Source organism: Rhincodon typus, chromosome 21 (genome assembly GCF_021869965.1).
Source record: "Rhincodon typus isolate 14 chromosome 21, sRhiTyp1.1, whole genome shotgun sequence".
Classification (NCBI taxonomy): domain Eukaryota; kingdom Metazoa; phylum Chordata; class Chondrichthyes; order Orectolobiformes; family Rhincodontidae; genus Rhincodon; species Rhincodon typus.
In genome coordinates, this window is record NC_063352.1 from 37274169 (window position 1) to 37295531 (window position 21363).

Below are 21363 nucleotides of genomic sequence, written 5' to 3' on the forward strand. Positions count from 1 at the left end.
GCCAGCCTTAGGATTTGAACCATGACTGAGAGGTACCACAAAGCAGCCAGGGATGGCTACCTAGGTGCCCTGAAGGAGGCCACAAAGAGGGATCTGAACAGTCCGGATGAGGATGGAATGACCCCGACGCTTTGGGCGGCATATCACGGCCATTTGGAGGCTCTGCAGCTCATCTGCAGCAGAGGGTGAGTGTCATAACCTCTTTTATATTACCCTTCATGGTTTTTTTTCCAAATAAAATTATTATTTCTGTTTCAGAGGGGAACATTTTCCCCTCTGAAGAGGATTGTAGATTAAGATACACTGCAATCGCTTTAAATCATCCAGGCTGAACTGATCTGAGAGTGCTGCACTGTTCGAGGTGCTTTCTTTCATTATGAGTCCTTAAACCAGGCCCAGGCAGGGCAGTGTAAAAGGTCCCACGGTTCTATTTTGAACGACAGGAGGAATATCCCTGCAGCTCTGTCCAACATTCATCTTTAAAGACTATAGTCCAATCATTATGTTATTGCTGTCGGTGGAATCTCGTTTAACACAAACTGGCTATCAAATCTCCTACTGTAAAACAGTGATTGCACAAAAAAGTCCTTCTTTAGTTGGAAAGTTTTTGGAACATTTTGACTTTGTGAAAGGCTGTATATAATTGCAAGTCATTCATTGTTTATTTTAAATTTGTATTTCCTTTAATTGAGAATTTATTTTGTAAAAGTGCTTTGAAATAATAGACATTCAGAGAATGTTGCAGGTTCGCAGTTGACAAACTTTCCTTGAACTATTTGTCATTTGGAGGAAAGACCCCAGTACAGAAAGAATCCAAATTGATATAAAATAAATATTTCTGTAATTAAACAGCAGGGGAATCCTCAGAAATACATTGTGTTGTAATGTTTCAGGGGCGTGCCTCTCATCAACCTGAATTGATGTCACAAATCATGATCTTAAAGTCACCGATCAGGCATGCCTGCCTGCATCATTGCTCAAAGTCACGACAGATATAGATTATTGCTGATCACTGTCAAACGTTGTCAAGGGTTCAACGTGCCAATCACTCCAGTCACATGACTGGGAGAGAGGGGACAAAGCACAATGTTTGCATTTTTATAGCATTGTCCACCAGAACCACATGTATCCCAAAGTGCTGTACATTTAATTGAGTACTTCATGAAGTGTAATCACTGTTGTGATGCATGATGCATGCTAATTTCTACACAGCAAACTCCCACAAAGAGTAATGTAATGATGACCAGACAATCTGATTCAGTGATCGATCGATCAAGGGATAAATATTGGCCACAACACCAGGATGAGCTTGCCTGCTCTTCTTTGAATAGTTTATTGGGATCACTTATGTCCACTTAAGAACACAGATGGGGCCACATTTAATATCTCATCCACAGGACTAACACCTCTTAACAGTGCAGAACTCCTTCAGCACTATAATGAAGGGCCCATTTGGATTAAGTGCTCAGGTTCTTGGAGTGGAATTGGAACCCCTATCCTTCTGACACAGAGAGCAGAGTGCCAAAGTTGTAAGCAGTGGGCATAGTCTGTTCCACTAGTTATTGAAAGTGCTGAGTGTGTCTGTTAGCCTAGTTATTACTTGTCCTGCTCAGTTGGACACATACCCTAGACTTAGGTTCTAGTCTCCATTGAATGAGCTGGTCTTCACTAAGCTACTCTAGGCTACTGTAGGCTTAAGCATCCCATTCAAATCATAGGTTAGATCAGATTTGCGCATGATGTCTTCATGGTCAACTCAGCACTCACTGTCTGAGGCAAAGTATCAAGAATGACAACTTGGGTAAAGAATCAGGAGGTTAATAACCCAGATCAACATTTACCACCAGTGCTAGGAAAAATGTGTAGGAAGATAAAGTTTGAGAATTTGAAGCAAAAGACTCACGACATAATGTAAAACCCTGTATCAAATCAACTCTTTGTGGCTTGTATTTCAGTGGTGATCCTGATATATGTGATATCTGGGGCAATACACCCCTGCACCACGCTTCAACCAATGGCCACCTTCACATTGTCACTTTCTTGGTTAACTTTGGTGCAAATATTTGGGCTTTGGACAATGATTTCCATTCTGCCATGGATGCTGCTGCCAGTAAGGATCGAATGGAATGTGTCCGCTTCCTGGACACAGCTGCCACCAAGCAAATCACCATGAATCCGAAACAGGTGGCCAGGCTAAAAGAAAAGGCAATAAAGGACAGTGAGAAACAAATCAAACTGTGTGAAAAACGCAAGAAAAAGCACCAAAATCGGATGAACAAGAAATATAGCCGGGAGATGGAAGGCCAAAGTGAAGGTGCTGCTTCTTCAGTACAGCATGGAACTATATCCAGTGTCAGTGACCTCTCCACAGTAAGTGAACCACAACACAAAGGTTCCATTTCTTCCATTATCAAAGGATCTCTGCAGAAGAGACTTAAGAAGAAGGATAACAGCAAAAGCTTCACTCAGCAGCAACTAGAAAAGGATGTCATTTTTGTAAAGCAAGAACGAGACATTGGGATTCGGGCCAATGTACTGGATGTGTTTAATGAACGAGATGAAGAGAACGCAGCCTCTTCTGATTTGAAATCCTCTGACTATGATAACAACTTCGGTCATGAGTCTCTCTTCAATCGACCAGGATTGGGAAATATGCTCTTCAGACGGAATTTTGTCCTGGGTTTAAACATGGAAGAGGAAATGTTCAGCAGTAATGAAGTAGAAGACATTGGTTCCAAATTGCGCAGCGAAGTGTTGAAGCCCAAGGAAATGTCTCCAGATCTTGAAACTTTCAATGAAGAAGAGGAAGATGATTTGCCCTGGAACAAAGATGATATCGGTCTGGATGATGATGAGCCTGAGACGACACCACTTGAAACCTTCTTGGCGTGTCAGAATATGACAGAGTTCATCCCTTTCCTGGCAAGAGAGCAGATTGACCTGGACTCCCTCATGCTGTGCACTGATGCAGATCTGAAAAGTATCAATCTGCCGCTTGGACCACGGAAAAAGATTATTTCTGCTGTAGAAAGAAGAAAGTTAGTTTTGGAAACACCAAACAAACTAGTGGATACTGTATTGTAAGTAACACCATATTTAAAGCAGATAGAGCTGTTTGCTATCAATTTTACACAATTGTTCTGCAGTTCAAAGGACTAAAGTCGTGAATGTGGTGGTTCATTTTAAGGTGGTTCAGTTAATAGCACTGGCACCACTGAATCAAAAAGATGTAGGCTCAAATCCCATTGCACGAATTGAGCACATAACCCAAGACTCACAGTCCACTGAGGAAATGGAATTGCTGTCTTTTGGATGGGAATGTTAAACTGAGGCTCCAGCTTTTAGGTGAATGTAAAAGATTTCAAAGCCACTTTTTAAGTGGAATCCTTATGACTGATTCCAGCCCACTGTCTGGTTGACTGGTATTGCATCCTGAAGTAGCTTAGGCAAACTGCCGTAGTTCAGAAAGAAGGCAGATCACCACCACTTCGTCAGGGCAGTCAGAGATGGGAAATTATTGTTAGCCTTGCCTGTGATGGCCACACCTCAAGAGCAAACAATAATAAAAACAAAGTTGCAGCAGATTTTGCCTCTGCTAGGGAGTTACAGAGGGACATAATCTCGTTCAGCCATCTAATGATACTGTGCACTTGATTGTCTATAAAAGCTCCAGCAGATCCCTGGCAACCGAGTACTGGGCTCCCTGAGATTGTGAGCTGAATAGAGACTTTTCTACATGTGTGCCTCTTGAGCACCACCTGTGGCTCATAGGTTACAACTCATTCAGAAACCTGAGGACAGTCATGAAATTCTTTTAGTAATAGTCCATAATTTTTTTTTGTTCAAAATATTCTCCCTCCTTGGCTGTGCTCCAAACCAGATCAAAATTGCCATACATTCCCTGAAAGTCAAAATAGAGTCAAACCAAACAAAATGGAAAGAAGGAAGGTAAGATACAAGCTGTGTGAACCTACAGAAGGGTTCAGCCGATCTGATGTGGTTCAGATAGGGTAACAGGTCATAATAAAACAAAGACCTGTGGATGCTGAAGATTTGAAACAAAAACAGAAATTGCTGGTGAAACCTCAGTTACTTCAGCACTAATGAAAAGTCACCAGGCTCAAAACATTCACTCTGCTTAATCCCCACAGATGCTGCCAGACCAGTTGAATTTCACCAGCAATTTCTGTTTTTGTAACAAGTCATAATCATAACTAGAAGAAGTAGAATGTGTCCAAACCTGCTTCACCAATGACCTATACTCTATCCTCAGATGAGAAGTCAGGATGGTTGCTGATTATTCTGCAATTTTCAATGACATTTGTGATTTCTCGGATACTGAAATGTTCCATCCCTACATGTATCAAGACATGGACAACATTCATGATTGGCTTAATTAGTGACGAGTAACTTCTGCTTCATACAGGTCGCCAGGCAACATAACGTCTAAGTCACATGGCTGCGTGTGCAGTTTCTCCAATGTTCCATGCAGAGAGATTGATGTGCTGAACTTGTATGCTAGCTTTTTGTGATTTATGCATGAGGACTCCTATATCGCTCTGTGCTGTAGCTTTCTACAGCCTTTCTCTATTTAAGTAATATTCAGCTCCTCTGTACTTCTGGCCAAAATGCTCAACCTCACATTTTCCCACATTATATTTTGTCTGCCAAGTTTTTGCCTATTCACTCAACCTGTCTGTGTCATTCTGCAGACTTTTTGTATCATCCTCACCTTCCCATCTATTTTTGTGTAATACATAACCGTGGCTATAGTACGTTCACTTTCCTCATCCAAGTTATTAATATCTATTATAAATAATTGTGGTCCAACCACTGATTCCCTTGGCACTCCACTTGTTACAGGTTGCTATCCTGAAAATGCCACCCACCTCATCCCAACTATTAGCCAGCCAGCCCTCTTCTGTGCTAATATACTAATTTTATCCACTAACCTCTCATCAAATAGCCAAAGTGCTAATATTTTCTTTTCTGGATGTCTTTTTTTAGGAGTTCTTTTATCTCTTGAAATATAAAGCACCTCTTCATTGTCTAATGGTATTTCAATGGAATTTTAGCATAAGGCACTGCATCCAAATTTTAAAGCCTCTATTTTCTTCCACAGTTTTATTCCTTACCCAGGTTTCTGAGGTGTGCAGAAAAATGGATAGAATGTAACATCTTATGTGTTTTTTCTTTGTTACAATTTTGAATTTTCTTGTTAACACAAAATTACTTACAGAATTTCTCAATCCTTCTTCTAATCTCTGCATTTCATCTTTCCATCTTCTATTAACATTTGTCGTAAATAGCTAAACCTATCTACCTGTACTTGTTCCAGTGTTACACCATCCACTTCAATCTTCATTCTAGTTCCTTCTAATGTCTTCCTTCTAACAGTCATGGTTTTTGTCTTTTTGGTGTTCATACTCAATCCCTATTCTAAACTGCTAGATTTTAATTGATCTGTGATTGTTTGTAATGCCCAGTGTAGTAATGAGCAAACAAACACCATTATTAAGTTTTAGTTACTAGATTTTTTTTTAACTCTTTCCCAGGATGTGGGTGTCACTATCTAGACCAGCGTTCATTGCCAATTTCTAAGCGCTGTTGAGAAGATGGTGGTGTCCCATTTTTTTGAACCGCAGCAGTTATAATGTAGGCATGTTAACTGTGCTGTTAGAGAGAGAGTTCCAGTATGTTTTGGCACAGTGACACTAGAGGAATGGCAATGTATTTAAGTTAGGATTGTTCATGGCTTGGAGGGGAACTTCATACATACATACATGGTTGTCCTTCTAGATGGCAGAGATCACAGGTTTCAAAGATGTTGTTGAAGGAGCTGCATTGCATCTTATATGTAGTACACACTGCTGCCTCTGTGTGTTGATAGGGTAGAATATCCTTTATTGTCATGTGCATTCAATATAAAATACAGTGAAAAATGTGTACCATTACCGTACATAGGTGCCATTCACATTAAATTAGAATAAAATTTTTAAAAAAAACTCAAAGAGTTCAACTTTTCCTTCTCTGTTGCTACAGCATGCCAGTGCCAGAGTCCTGCTCTGGGTTTCCCAGCCCATGCCATGCTGCCAAGAGTATCCCACTATGGGTTTCCCAGTTCATGCCATGCTGCCAAGAGTATCCCACTATGGGTCTCCCAGCCCATGCCATGCTGCCAAGAGTATCCCACACTGGGTTTCCCAGCCCATGCCACGCAGCCAAGAGTATCGCACTCTGGGTTTCCCAGCACACGTCATGCCGCTGAGGGTGTCCTGCTCCGGGTTTCTCAGCCCATGCCATGCCACCACCAGGGGCCCATTCCACATGGAAGCGAGAGTCCCGTTCCAGGCTTCACAGGCCGACCAACCGGCTCTACTGCCACGCTGCCTCTGAAGATGCCTCCGCCACTCCGGCGCACAACGAAGCTGCCTCCTGCCGAAGAGCTCTCGTTGTCAGGTTAAGTTTGAGAAAAAGAAGGGGAAGAAGGAGAAAGAGAAAGAAAAAAAATGCAGATGAAAAGGACAAGCCCAGGCACAGAAGCCCACATGCTGCCTACTCTACCACCACCGTCTTGTAAAGGAATTGAATAGTGTGTGGAATGCCAGTCACGTGGACTGGTTTGGCCTGGATGGTGATGAGCTCCTTAAGTGTTGTTGAAGCTGCTTCCATCCAGGCAAGTGGAGATTCCATCACACTTCTTACTTGTGCATTGCAGATGATTGACAGGCATTGTAGAGACAGAGGGTGAGTTACTTCCCATAGAATTCTCACCTCTGACCTGCTCTTGTAGCTCTCATTGTCATTGCCTGGCTCCTTTATGGCATGAATGAGTGAATATAACAGCAGGTCAGAAGTTAGAAATACTGCAGTGAGTAACTCACCTCCTGACTCCCCAAAACCTCTCCATCATCTGCAAGGTACAAGTCAAGAATGTGATGGAATACTGCCCATTTGCCTGGAAGAGTGCAGCTCCAACAACACTCAAGAAGCTTGACACCATCCAGGACAAGGCAGCCCACTTAACTGGCACCAAATCCACTCCCTCCACCACCAACCCTCAGTAGCTGCAGTGTATGCTATCTCCAAAATGCTTTACAGAAATTCACCAAAAATCCTTAGACAGCACTTGCCACAACCCATGACCACTTCTATCTAGAAGGACAAGGGCAGCAGATACATGGGAACACCACCAGCTGTAAATTCCCCTCCAAGCCACTCACCATTCTGACTTGGAACCATATTGCCATTCCTTCACTGTTGCTGGGTTTAAATCCTGGAATTCGCTCCCTAAGGGCATTCTGCATCTACCTATAGTACATGGACTGCAGTGGTTCAAGATGGCAGCTCACCACACCTTCTCAAGGGCAATTAGGGACAGGCAATAAATGCTGAACCAGCCAATGATGCCATGTCCCACGAGTGAATAAATAAAAAAAAAATACTTGCCAGTTATCAGTCCAAGTCTGAATGTTGTCCATGTCTTACTGTATGTGGACTTTATAATTTTTTAGTACTTTTTTATTACTTCAGTATCTGGGTATTGCAGAAGATGCTAAACATTGTGAAATCATCACAGAACATTCCCATTACTAACTTTACGATGGAGGAAGCTGCTGTATGAAGCAGCTGAAGATATGGGCCTAGGACACTACCCTAAGAAACATCTGCCATGATGTCCTGAGACTGAGATTATTGACCTCCAACGACCACAATCACCTTCCTTTGTGCTAAGTAAGACTCGAAGCAGTGGAGAATTTCCCCCCGATTCTCATTGACTTCAGTTTTGATAGGGTTCCTTGATGCTAAACTGCTGCCTTGATGTCAAGGGCAGTCAAAATCGTTCTCACCTCTTGAGTTCAGTACTTTTGACTGTCTGGACCAAGGCTGTAATGAAGTCTAGAACTGAGTAGCCCCTGCACCAAGAATAATGATCACAGATAAGGGTAGGCCATTTAAAATAAAGGTGAGGATGAATTTTAGTTTGACATCTATCCCATTCAGCACATTAGTAGTGCCACTCAACATGATGCATTCTATTGTCGGTTCGAACTTGTTGTTTCTATAAGAACTGTGCAGTGGTCACACCTACCAATAATGTCATGGACAGACGTACCTGCAATAGTTTGGGAGAATAAGGTCCAGTGGATTTTTCAATCTCAATATACCACCACTATGACCATTAGGAGTTAGCTAGCTTAGTCAGTAGAGGTACTACTGAGCCACTCTTAGTGATGGACATTGAAACTTCTCCCCAATACAGTGTACATTCTGTGCCCTTGGTATACTCAGTGCTTTTTCCAAGTGGTGTGTTCAACACAGAGGAGAACTGATATATAAGCTAAGAGAGTGCTGTAGTTGGGTAATCAGCAGGTGGTTTCTTACCCATGTTTGACTTAATACCATGAGACTTCAGACGGTCCAGAGTCTATGTCCTAGGGACCTCCAGGGCAACTCTCTATTGACCAAAAAATGCCATTCCAGCACCTCAGGTGGGTCTGTCCTGCCAGTGGTAAAGGACATATCCTTGGACTGTGATGATGTTATATGGGACATTGACACACACACAAAATAATACCTTACAGACATAGATCACAGAATCCCTACAGTGTGGAAACAGGCTCTTCGGCTTGACAAGTCCACTCTGACTCTCAGAGCACCCCACCCAGACCCATTACCCTTTCTCTGTAACCTATGTACACATCCCTGAACACTATAGGCAATTTAGCATGGCCAATCCACTTAGCCTACACATCTTTGGACTGCGGGAGGAACTGGAACAAACCCACACAGACACAGGGAGAATGTGCAAACTCCACACAGACAGGCGCCCAAAGGTGGACTCGAACCCAGGTCCCTCACACTAGAAGGGAGCAGTGCTGACCACTGTGCCACCATGCCACCAATGTTAAACTGTTGCTAAAATAAATGCAAATTCTTTTTCTAACAAGAAAAATCTGAAAGACACAGTCCCTTACTATGAAGTTAATCCCTTCAATCATCTACATTTTTGTTTTAAGTATTGTTTGCTGTTCACTATTAATATGTGACTTTCTTTTAACATGAAATAGGTAAGCAAGTTTGCACACCATTGAGAAGAGTTGGAGTCCGAGCAATCTCCAGTGTTTAATCCAGGACCATCATCGTTCCCTGGTGGCAGAAATGGCCAGTGTAATATGAAACAGGAACTATATTGAAGCATCCATTACCCATTTTATTGGGGGAAGTTAAATAGAAGTTAGTGGATCATTAAAAGTACTCAAATTTCCACATTGCATGTTTAGGTTTAGCAAAAGGGAGTGGAGATTTGTGTGTTATAAAAAAAGAGTTGTGGTCTCTGGCACATGATTATGTTCTGGAATATAGATCTTTAACTGTTGTTGGAACTTATCTGTCCTTTAAAATGCTCTTCAGTCACTTGGATATGTAACATTACTCTATAAAAGTGAACTGTTTCACATTACTCATTTCAAAGTGAGAACTTGTGGAATAGTAATTTGAAGTGGAGTGTGTTACAGAGTCCTCTACAATAAATAAATATGATAATTATCAATGAATCCCATTAGAAATCAGGATAAACTACTTTTAATCAGAGACTGGTGAGAATTTGGCACTTGCTCCAACATGGAGTGTTGAGGTGAATAGGATAGATGCATTTAAGGGGAACCTGGGTAAATGAGAGAGAAAGGTATAGAAGATAGGGTGAAATAAGTGGAACGGAAGGAGGCTTGTGTGGTCCATGCATACCAGCTAAGACCAGCTGGGTGGAATGGCCAGTTCTGAGTATCTGTAGACTCTATGTAATCTAACCCCTTTTTTGGATACATTTTATTTTGTTTATAAAGTCATAGAGCCATACAGCATAGAAACAGACCCTTTGGTCCAACTGATCCACGCTCACCAGATGTCCCAGTCTTACCTAGTCCCATTTGCCAGGATTTGGCCCATATCCCTCTAAACACTTCCTATTCATATACCCATCCAGATGCCTTGTAAATGTTGTAATTGTACCAGCCTCCATCACTTCCTCTGGTAGCTTTTTCACTCTTTGCGTGAAAAAGCTGCCCCTTAGGTCCCTTTTAAGTCTTTCCCCTCTCATCTTAAACCTATGCCTTCTAGTTTTGGACTCCCCCACCCCAGGAAAAGGACCTTGACTACTCACCATATCCATGCTCCTCATGATTTTATAAACCTCTATAAAGTCAACCTTTGTCCTCTGATGCTCCAAAGAAAAAGTCCTAGCCTATTCAGCCAGAGATAGTAGGAACTGCAGATGCTGCAGAATCCGAGACAACAAGGTGCAGAGCTGGATGAACACAGCAGGCCAAGCAGCAACATATGCAGCCTTTCTGCTCCTATGATGCTGCTTGGCCTGCTGTGTTCATCCAGCTCTGCACCTTGTTGTCTCAGCCTATTCAGCCTCTCCCTAAAATCAAACACTCCAGTTCTGGCAACATCCTTATATATCTTTTCTGCACCTGCTCTAGTTTAACAACATCCTTCCTATAGAAGGGCGACCGGAATTGTACGCAGTATTCTAAAAGTGGCCTCACCTGTGTCCTGTACATCCGCAACATGACATCCCAACTCCTGTACTCAGTGTTCTGATCAATGAAGGCAAGCGTCCCAGCTGCCTTCTTTACTATCCCATTTACCTGCGACTCCACTTTTACGAAAAAAAACTATATCCTTGCACCCCTAGGTCTCTTTGTTTGGCAACGCTCCCCAGGGCCCTACCATTAACTGTGTAAGTCCTGCCCTGGTTTGCCTTAACTATTTGCGGAATGTCATTCAGTTATTCTGTCACAAAGATGGAGAGTTTGACCTGGTTTCTAACTATAATATATTGGGCATTAACCAATTCTGATCTGTGTGATAAGTGCCCTTATGGCCTCAGCCACTCTAAGGAAAGGAGAGGGGATTCTTATGTGAGATACAGGATGTATAAACTGAGCTGACTTTCACACAGCCGATTGTATACCAACCTGCCTTCACACCTCTCTCCAATCCTCCATTATAATAAATGGTTTTCTGCATTGTGTAGCATTTGTGCCTAAATAAAGGAAGATTGAATTAGCTAAATGGACGCAGTCAAAGTGGATGAACCAAACAGTCTCATTAAGGCCAGTAATAAATGAAGCAGCAAAAAATAGAAACCTAGCTAATCCACAGTTCAGTGGAATCTCAAGAGTTAGAAACATCTCTTCAAGCTTGAGACAACTTCCACAGATGTTACATTGCAAAACTGTCCTTCAGAGGACAACCTAGCTTCCAATTATGGAAAATGTTCCCAAATTAATCCCACAACTACATTGAGAGGGACGTGTGAAAAGCTGAATATATATCTTCCCAATTTTAACCATAACCAAGCTCCCATCTACAAACCCACGTTCCCCATTGTACTAAACTGCCATCCCACCTCTTCACAGCCTCTTCCAAGTGCTGTCAGATTCTGTTTATGGATCATCATTCAATTGTGTGCAAAGATCATGTGAAAATAAATCTTCATTTCCCACAAAAATGGACAATACTAGTAAAAAAAGTGACAAGGCTTTTTATTTCTAGTTATGTACAGTAAACTGGTAATTTCATTAATAATTCAGCCTCCATACTTTGTAAGGACACAGTATATCAATTTGACTAATTTTTTTTGCAACCACCACTCCTTTGCTTTTCAACAATTTAATACAAGGTTTTTCTGTAAAACACAATTGTAATTAGAGATTACTTTTTAAAGCAGACGTGTGCAGGACTTTGGGGAAAGAGAGGGGCTGAGGGACTAAGTGAGATAACTCTTTCAGTGTTGTGGCACAAACACAATGGGCATTTTGTATCATTTCATAACATTATGAAATCAATCATGTAACAAACATTGGTAACAGTTGGATTGAAATTCGACAACTGATGTATTTGTACAAGTTGAGAGATTTTTTTTAAACTTGTTAATACTAGGTTTGTGTTTTCACAGGCTGAATTAAATACATCTTTAATTTGTTTGAACAGTCCCATTATTCTGATTCAACATCATCCAATTTAGTGAAACAATATTTTGTAGAACGAAAATTGTATTTTGTAAAGTGTTAGGATTTCTGTTTATTTTTAACTTCCCAACAATCATAAACCAGTTTGGCGGTGACTGTGTCTTCAATGGCCATGCCTGGAAGAAATTACACAAAAAAACAGCTTTAGCAGTCAAAGCTTCATTTAAACAACAAGAGTAACTGGTTTAATGAAGATTTTGTACAATGGAGTATCCATTCCTGTGCTCATTAAGGTCATACCAAAAGTACGGCAGACATGCTGGATCTTTCTGTAATTTAAAAAAGGATTTTGCAGCCATTTTGCCCTTTCCCACTTACTGACACATAGCAGCAAAGTCTTGTGTTCACTCCCACAGGCTGTGCTGACTCCACTGGTAACACAGGTTTAAAATAGGCCAGCAACATCATCACCAATTGCCAGCAACTCCTGCTAGAAATGTGAGAAAGGCTGGGTGAGGACAGTCAGACTTAGTGGTGATGCTAAGTTGCAATGACAGATTCTTCACTGAGAAGGAAGTTAAAAGGTATTCGAGACATGCAGGAATGTGGAATTCAGGCCATAATCAGATCAGCTCTGACCCTATTAAATGGCAAAGCAGGCATGAGGGGATGATTGACCCAAACCTGCTTCTAATTCCTGTGTTTGTATGCTGCAGCATTTCAACGACTTGCTGAAACTCACTGACACAAAAAATTCATAAATTGGAAGGCAAATAGTGCTGTGAAATGGTACTGCAAAAAAGCAGTCAGAGTGGAAATAAAACAGGTGTTATACGGCAATTTATGGGACAAAGCAAGACTGGAGTTTTACTGCACTGTCTGGTTCAATGTAAATGTGTGAAGCAAAATTTCAGCATTTGACCCACAAGAGATAAAGTTAAAACAGACTTTCAGAGGTGGATTGACCAGCAGAATGTGATGCAATTCGGTGAGTTATTTATTCTTTAACAACAAGTGTAAGAATTAAACCAATCCTACAACTGAATAAAATATGTCTAAAAGCTGGGTTTCTTTTTGACTCAATTACTATTGTATTGAACCTTTCACGACAACACAGAGCAGCAGTGAATGACAAGCTTTGTCCTGTCATCAGCTGCCTTAATAATGGCTTGTTTGTTCTCACCCAATGATTTGAAAACTGTGGTCCTGTCACACACAGCGGGTTTGGTTCCTTTCAACACTTCTCCCAGTTCTGCAAAGATTTCAGCCTGTGAGATAAATTGAAAAATGGCTTTGATAATTGACAGTACTGTACTCCTTGTTCCATGACAACAAATACTTTACAATTAGAGATTGTTTATAGCTTAAATTGAAAAAACTGTTAAATCCAACAAGAGGCAAATGAAGAGCAGATCTGTGCTTGATAGAAACAGGGTTCTAACTATAAATTACTAAAATTTAGCCATTACTAACAAAAAAACTAGTAGAATAATATAATCTTACTATAACTTCCCCCTTTTTTGAACCTTACTGCACTAATTTTATTTTCATGCCTGTACAACTTTGTCTCCTTATTCCCTAGTAGTTCCATGTTCAAGTGGTCTCTTTCACCCATGAGCCTCAAAATTAAGCTTATTTGAATTTGGTGTGCATCACCATTCTTCCCACTCACTGGTAACACACGTGCAACTCCAGTGATGGAAAGACTTGAAAGGGGGAAGCAACATGTAATGAGTGATCAGGAGCACAAATCCTGAAGCCTTTCCCCTTTTTCAAAGCAAAGGTACAGAGACCAAATCAACATTACTAATAATATCCTCGCTACACCCCACCCACTGCAAAACAGGACTAGACAATTACCATGATCGTTACCAGCTTCCTGGTCCTCCTAAATCAGTAAATCAGTCACAGAAACTTACTGGAGCTTCTCTGAACATTTCTGCAGAATGTGGTGATGGGTGATCAAAGCCACGGCATGTATGAAAAGCAGAATTAAAAAGTAGATTTTAACCTTAAAATTTATTATTTCTATGGCCACACAATGCAGCAAGGAGGAGGATGGATTCTGGGTGACTTCAGCTGGAGATCCTTAAATGGAGAGCTGGAAAGGCAAGGACAGGAGGAATGAACTGACTGTAGTGTTGCTTAACCTTCAGAGGAGCAAGGGGATTGGGAATTACTGAAAGGTTGGACAAGCTTATTTTATGGTCTAGATTACTTCATGAGATAAGATTGGTTAGGTTGCGTCTGCATCTGTTCATGTTTAGAGAATGAGAGGTGACTTTTTTTTAAATTGTTCACTCCTGGTATGTGGGTATCCCTCATTGTCTGAGCGAAAGTGTTGGTGAACTGCCTTCTTTATTCAGATCGGCTAATGATCAAACCCCAAAGGGCTGAATGGTCTAATCCATATGTTTGAATGTATGTGTGCAATAACATCAAACACCAATTACGCCCGAAAGGATGACATCTCCTGACTCCCTAATGACTCCTTCTCTGCTATCCACATACAAGACAGCATTCTTCATTAGTCCATCATCCAGCTCCCGCCAGTCTGGTCGACAAGCTCCAACAGCTGAAAGATTAAATGTATCACAAACACTCATTAGAAAATCTAATTGAGGAATTGTTTTCAGAGATTTTCTCTTCCCCTATAGACTGTCACTAGATTGTGGGTTCAAGTTCCAACCCAGAGATTTGAGAGCTGGCCTTTAATGAAAATCAGTGTGTCACTGAGCAAGTGCTGGACGGATGCAGGGGAAGTACAGAGGGACCGCTGCATCATTGAAGAGGCAGTAGTAAGGGAATGCTACACTGTTGGAGGGACAGGTCTGAAGGTGTGCTGTACTGTTGGAGAGACCACTAAACTGAACCTGTGGTTCAGATAGATGTTAGAATTCCCAGAGCCCATTTCAAGAACAGCAGTGACTGGACAATATCATAACTTCTCACACCAGAAGTGCAGTGTGTTTATTACATACCATTAACATGGGCTCCAGGTTTTACCCATTCTCCAAACAGAATGGGCTCTGTTGCCATGGTGACTGTTATCACCACATCAGCATCGAGAGCAGCTTCTTTTGCTGAGGCACAAATTGTCACTGGTCCCCCAACTGTTTTCGCAAACTTTTCAACCCGTTCTCGAGTTCGGCTCCACACCCTTACCTGTGATCCAATCAGTGAAACAGGAGTTACTTTAATTTAAAATGTTGCAGATAAATAAAGACTTGAGATATTGGAAGAAATTACCACCACAGCAATGAAGTCAAGAGGTGATTTAACCATGATTGTTAAATAACAACGAGAAAAGTTATTTTATCCAGTGGTCCCACAAATTGCAATCTGATAACAACCAGATTATCTGTTTTGGTGATGCTGACTGAGGGATAAATATTGGCCCATCATAGACAGAATAATTCCCCTGATCTTCAAAATAGTGTCAGTGGATTTTACATTATCCTCAAGGGACAGATTGCAGGGACAGACTTCACTGCAGTGCCTTTGAATTTTGCCTATTAACTGAGAGGGAGGTATTGCAGTCTAAATCACACAGAGGGCGGTTGGGTCACAAAACACTTTGCCTTAGGCCAGGACTCATGCAGAGTCCGTGGTAACTTTTGAGTGATTTGAATGAAATTTTGAAACAGAAGGAGATACAGGATTATGGAGAGCTGATAGGGCAGAGGGAATTGACTTTGGATCACTTTGGCACAAATATGATGGAACATAATGGGCCTCTTGTACATTTAACTTCTACTGACCCTTAGTTGTTTTTATATATTTGCTTTTGGATGACTGAATGCTGGTACTGTGCAATTCGAAAGTATTAAAAAGCTTTCCTGAACAAACAAGTAAAATTACCTCTTCCCCCGCCCACAACAAAATAAACACATGAAAAAACCAAGATAGACTGCATCTTTGTTCATTTGATTGTACAGAATGAATGATGATTGGTTTGTGACCCAATACCTGGTGAAAATTGTCATTATTAACACTTTCATATCCTGCAAGATGAGGAATCAAAACTCTACGATCTAAAAATATTAGAGCTTGGGGTCTCTTTACACATGAGAAACATCTGTACAGTTCACTCCAAAACAGGCCATCACACACAATCCCAGATTTGGCTGATTTCCCTTCTTACTTATGATCCTCCAATAACAGGGCTGGCACGGTGGCTCAGTGGTTAGCAGTGCTACCTCACAGCGCCAGGGACCCAGGTTTGATTCCAGCCTTGGGTGATTGTCTGTGTGGAGTTTGCGCATTCTCCTTGTATCTGCATGAGTCCCCTCTGGGTGCTCTGGTTTTCCTATACACTCCACAGATGTGCAGGTTAGGCAGATTAGCCATGCTAAATTGTCCTGTTGTGTCTAGGGATTCGCCATTCGCCTTTTACATGTGAAATACAGAGACAAGAAGAGGCAGAATTTGTGGAGGTACCTGCTTGAACGGAAACATTTTGGTGAAGATTTCATAGTGACTGACAGCCACCGACCCAGCTCCCAGGATACATAATACATCCAGGTTCTTAGGCTTGAGATACTAGATAAAAATCAACAAAACTGAGACTTAAACAAAGAATCTGAACAAATCAGCTTTGGTGTTTCTCTGTCTGAGACAGGATATGAAATGTGGCAATCTTTGGGACTGACATTATAAACTTGAGTGGTCTGTCCTTCAGCTCTGCGTTTAGTCCTATATCTATCATTATATTAAGAGAGTAATGATTTACTGCGTTAGGTGGCTGAACCACTCTGCAAACAGGCTCTGAAATTACGTGACTATTAACCAGGGAAATATGGCAGCCATTTTGCACACAGCAAGATCCCACAAAACAGTGTGATGAAACATTCAATAATTTTTCAAGCACCTTGGGACATTAGATATTTTCATGTAATGCCGTTTGCCGGGTGAAGGTTAACCAAGAGCACTGGCAGAATTTCTCTTCCTCACCTTTGAGATTTTTATGGGATCCTTAGCACCAAACAGGGAGATAAGACCTTGGTTTAATGTTTTACCTCAATTTGACATTTTGATTGAGCATTGTCACAGTCTCCAAGTTAGAGCTGGTCCCTACTGCTCTGTAGACTTTCTGAGAGATTTGATGGTTAAAAGTACTTAAACGAAATGAATAACTTGTGGACTTCTTTCTGAATTGTCCCTCCCCTCTACACAGATAAGGAAGCTCCAGATCAATTGTTGGTCCTTGTTGCGTTAACTGATTTCTGTCTCAGTGCCATCAGCAAAGTAAATCATCCTCAGCACTAATGAGTTAGAGAGAAAAAAAGTTCAGCCACAATTGTTGCTGCTAAACCCCACGGAACAATAGCAAATTGCAGTTATGTAGCGCCATTAATATAAACTATCCCGAGGCATTTGAAACATTATTGAACAATATTTTACACTGAGCTACATAAGAATATATTAGGACGGATGATCAAAGTTTGGTCAGAGTTTAGAAAAGCATTTTAAAGGGAAAGAGAGAGACCGAGCAGTTTAGGAAGGGGCATCTAAGGATTAGGATCTGAAAAGTTAAAAGCATGGCCATCAACAGTGTATCATTTAAACTCAGAGATACACAGGCAGTCAGAGTTAGAGGAGAGTTGAGATCTTGGAAGATTTTGAGTCTGGTGGAAGTCACAGAGATATGCAGCAGCAAAGGCATGGAGGGATTTGGAAATATGAGTGAGAATTCAAAGCTCAATGGATGGAGGTTAACACAGACAGCCTAATTATGAATTTGGAGGTGGGCAGCATGTAATCAAATAGGAAAGTGCAAGATGGAAACTCCTCCAAATAATTCCTGCCTCTGCCCAATCAAGTTTGGAGTGTAAAATCTCATGGATGGCCTTTCCACCTGGACACTACCTATAAGTGGGAGATTAATGTCCACTTAAGGACCTCACCATGCAGGTGCCAACATATATTCAGCCAGCAGCGAGCAGGGATTGCCAATCCAGGATCTGTTGGATTTGGCTGTGGGACTCCAGGGTGAGGAATTATTCATAGGAACTCTGCTTGCTCATAAGAACCCAGCATCAGGGCAAGGGGTCTGCTGAGAACTAGCCCTTGCCTCGTCTTCTCAACCTCTCCCCCTCCTAGTAGCTAATCCCTCTCTACAAACCCTACCCCACCCTCACTCACCAATGACCTGGGACATTCATAGCGTTCCCTGTAGAATCACATGCTACAAGTTTTTGTCAGCACCTAATCAAATGGCAGACAAAGTGATAAAAGCAGAGAGAGAGAGATCCAGTGGAAAAGGCAGATAAGAAATAGAGACAGTGGAAGAAGAGAGAAATAAAATCAGGCAGAAGCCACAAAAGTTACCATTTAAGAGAGACTGTTGAATGTTACTTTATTTGAATTTACTTAGATTTTCTGTCATTTTAATTTTGCAAGTTATTTCAGTTGGGAATGTATAATTCTACAATGATTGGTACAAGTTGTGGACATGTTCGCCGAGCCAGTGGGCTTTGTTGCAAATGTTTCGTCACCCTGCTAGGTAACATTATCAGTGCACCCCCAGTGACTGGTACAGTTTGGGGCCACGGCTTCAAGTCTCATTATGGCAATTCGCTGTAAATGTATCTGGACTCCAAAAGTTATAAGCAGAAATTGTTGTTTTACCTGGAATTTAGAAGGTTGAGGGCGATTTGATTAATGTTTTCAAATTGTTAATAGATGCAAACAGATTAGATTGATAGAAACTTTTTTCTCCTGGTCTGGGATTATGGGGCATAGTCTAAGAATTAGAGCCAGATTTTTCAGGAGTGAAATTAGGAAAGCATCTACACACAAAAGATGGCAGAGATTTGGAAGTTTTTTTTTGCAAACGACATCTGATACCAGAACAGTTGTTAATTTTAATTCTGAGATTGATAGGCTGTTTGTTGACTAAAGGTATTAAGGTGTGTGGGGCAGCAGAGGTGGGTACATGGACTCAGATCACAGATCATCCATGATCTCACTGGATGGTGTAACTAGCTTGAGGGGCTCAATGGCCTCGCCAGTTCCCACGCTCCTATGTGAGCTATTAGAAGATGTTGAATTATTGCCTCCCCATGGATTCACAGCCCTGTGCAAAGTGCTTTCAGGAAATCAGAAAAGAAACTGAGTCCTTCCCACTGGAAGAAAAAAATCCTTCCTATCTCTTATGTGATGATTATGCCCACACATTAAACAATTACTACCTTGGTTGCTATCGCAGAAACTGCAGCAGTTCTCTTTTCGGTGATCACTGCTCCATCCATCACCTTCAGAAACGACACAGAGAAAAATCAATCATCCTACAACAGTTGATACATAGTGCACACTATCTACACTCCAGTTGTCCATCCGCACTTTTTGTGGAAATAAAACCCTTGCTTCATACCCCATTAAGACCAAATTCATCCTGACTATCTCAAGTCATAGGATCACAGAGATAGGGATCTACTGCAAAGAAAAAGGCCCTTCACTCCATCATGTCTGTGCTGGTCAAAAGCAACCACCCAGCTATTTTAATCCCAGTCACTCTCAGCATCCAAGATAAAGAAAGTTCAATTTGTTTTAGATTCAACTTTGAGGTACCAAACATACAAGATTAAGCCTGTGGTACTTCACTCTCTTGTTCCCCTATTGATGATGGATCCCTTGCATTAGGAGAAGATTATTGTCAGAGACTTAAAGTTTTAAATTTTACTAAAAATCCTAAACGAGCATGTGGTGTTCCTAAATCTTCACACTTTTCCCTCAGTGTGAACAATTGGGTAGATTCACAAGCTGACGAACAGTCTGGCAAACTGTTAATGCTCTAGAGCCTTATACCAGCGAACAAGAAATTATTCTATACCAAGGGAAGAATATGGATTTCCACAACCTATAAAATGATTTGGGGTGTGTTCCTACAATCATGTCGTAACACATGGACTGGAGATACAGGAGTGGAATATACACAGCAGATACATACTGCCTTTAAGATGCCATTGCTTGGGTCAAACAGGAGCACTGTTGCATGATGAGAAGTGGTGTCCAAGCTGTTAGTTTGATAAAATCTGACAAGTTTTGTTACCAAGGCATCATCCTTTGCACTGTATGCTGGCATCACACCTAAAAAACTGAGCAATATTCAACCATTAGTTGAACAGAAAAATACAGAAACAAAGTGAATATTTACATAAAGCAGAAAAATTGTGCTAGCTTCCACAATTACAACATGGACTCTTAAAAAACATATGGAATGAGCTGCCAGAGAAAGTGGTCTAGACTTGTACAATTATTACATTTAACAGGCATCTGGATGGGTACATGAATAAGAAGGGCTTAGAGGGATATGGGCCAAATGCTGGCAAATAGGACTAGATTAATTTAGGATATCTGCTCAGCATGGACGAGTTGGACCAAAAGGTCTGTTTCTACGCTGTACATCTCTATGACGCTAACTGCCCAAATGTTCCAAGGAATTTCCCAGTAGCGGGGAGAGAGCAAGGATGAAGAAACGAGGTAAAGGGTCAAAGTCAAAGGTGAGGTGGGGGCATTTTCACTCGTTGCTGGACATGAAAAATTCCACAAAGTTACCCCACTACAATAAAGTGTAAAATATATTGAGTAAGCACAAGTCAGGAGTATGATGGAATACTTTCCACTCGCTTGGATGACTGCAGCCCCGACAACACTCATAGGTTAATAACACCCAGGGCAAAGCAGCCCACTTGCTGAACACCTTATCCATCACCTTTAACTCTTATTCATTCCACCACCGACATACAGTGGCAGAAGTGTGTACCATCTACATGATGCACTGCAACAATTACCAAACCTTAAGTGACAGCACCTTTAAAAACCATGACCACTTCCAACAACAAGGACAAGGTCAGAAGATGAATTGGAACTCCACTAACTGCAAGTTTCCCTTCAAATCACAATCATGATGACTGAGAACCAAATCGCTGTTCCTTCACAGTCACTAGGTCAAAATCCTGGAACTTCCTCTTTGACAGCACTGTGGGGGTCCCTTACAAGTTGACGGCAGTGGAACAAGAAGGTGATAGTCATTAGGAATGGGTAATGAATGCTGACCTTGTTAGGGGCCTTCTCACTGCAATGAAGACTAATAATCTGCAGCACCATCTGTGTGCACAGGATTCTGTCTAATAAACTGATAGCTAGGGGTCCTCCTGTGAGGCAGAGGTAATGTCCCTACCCCTGAACCAAGGGATCTGGGTTCAAGTCTCACCTTCCTCCAGAGGAGTGTCCCAACATCTCTGAACAGGTTGATTAGGAACATTGGTTAAATCAAAAGAAAACTGGTTGCTTACATGTTTCAGAGATAGTAGGAACTGCAGATGCTGGAGAATCTAAGATAACAAGGTGTAGAGCTGGATGAACACAGCAGGCCGAG

The 21363-nt window shown here is 41.4% G+C and overlaps 2 protein-coding genes across 3 annotated transcripts; one reads left to right on the forward strand and one right to left on the reverse strand.

The window, feature by feature from the left end:
- Window positions 1-3084, forward strand: anks4b (ankyrin repeat and sterile alpha motif domain containing 4B). The gene is made up of 2 exons (XM_020536386.2): window positions 1-185; window positions 1956-3084. Exons 1-2 carry the CDS (start codon window positions 22-24, stop codon window positions 3082-3084), a joined length of 1293 nt encoding a protein of 430 aa, XP_020391975.1. The 5' UTR covers window positions 1-21.
- An 8454-nt stretch (window positions 3085-11538) lies between these two features.
- crym (crystallin, mu) lies at window positions 11539-20076 on the reverse strand. 2 transcript variants are annotated; one of them, XR_007264414.1, is made up of 7 exons: window positions 19933-20076; window positions 19175-19237; window positions 16422-16523; window positions 14963-15146; window positions 14493-14556; window positions 13165-13249; window positions 11539-12157 (listed from the first exon to the last, which is right to left on the reverse strand). XR_007264414.1 is itself a non-coding variant. In XM_048609895.1 (7 exons), exons 1-7 carry the CDS (start codon window positions 20065-20067, stop codon window positions 12081-12083), a joined length of 768 nt encoding a protein of 255 aa, XP_048465852.1. In that variant the 5' UTR covers window positions 20068-20076; the 3' UTR covers window positions 11539-12080. The 2 variants fall into 2 exon arrangements, 1 of the variants encoding a protein (XP_048465852.1); XM_048609895.1 differs by having other exon boundaries at window positions 14435-14556.
- Window positions 20077-21363: the final 1287 nt, after the last annotated feature.

Coding starts and splice junctions, on each gene's coding strand:
- anks4b (XM_020536386.2), top strand. CDS start 22: ATGACTGAGAGGTACCACAAAGCAGCCAGGGATGGCTACCTAGGTGCC. Junction 186..1,955: donor CAGCTCATCTGCAGCAGAGG/GTGAGTGTCATA, acceptor CTTGTATTTCAG/TGGTGATCCTGATATATGTG.
- crym (XM_048609895.1), bottom strand. CDS start 20,067: ATGCCAGCATACAGTGCAAAGGATGATGCCTTGGTAACAAAACTTGTC. Junction 14,557..14,962: donor ACCTGGAGCCCATGTTAATG/GTATGTAATAAA, acceptor TTAATCTTTCAG/CTGTTGGAGCTTGTCGACCA. Junction 12,158..13,164: donor CACAGTTTTCAAATCATTGG/GTGAGAACAAAC, acceptor AATTTCTTCCAG/GCATGGCCATTGAAGACACA.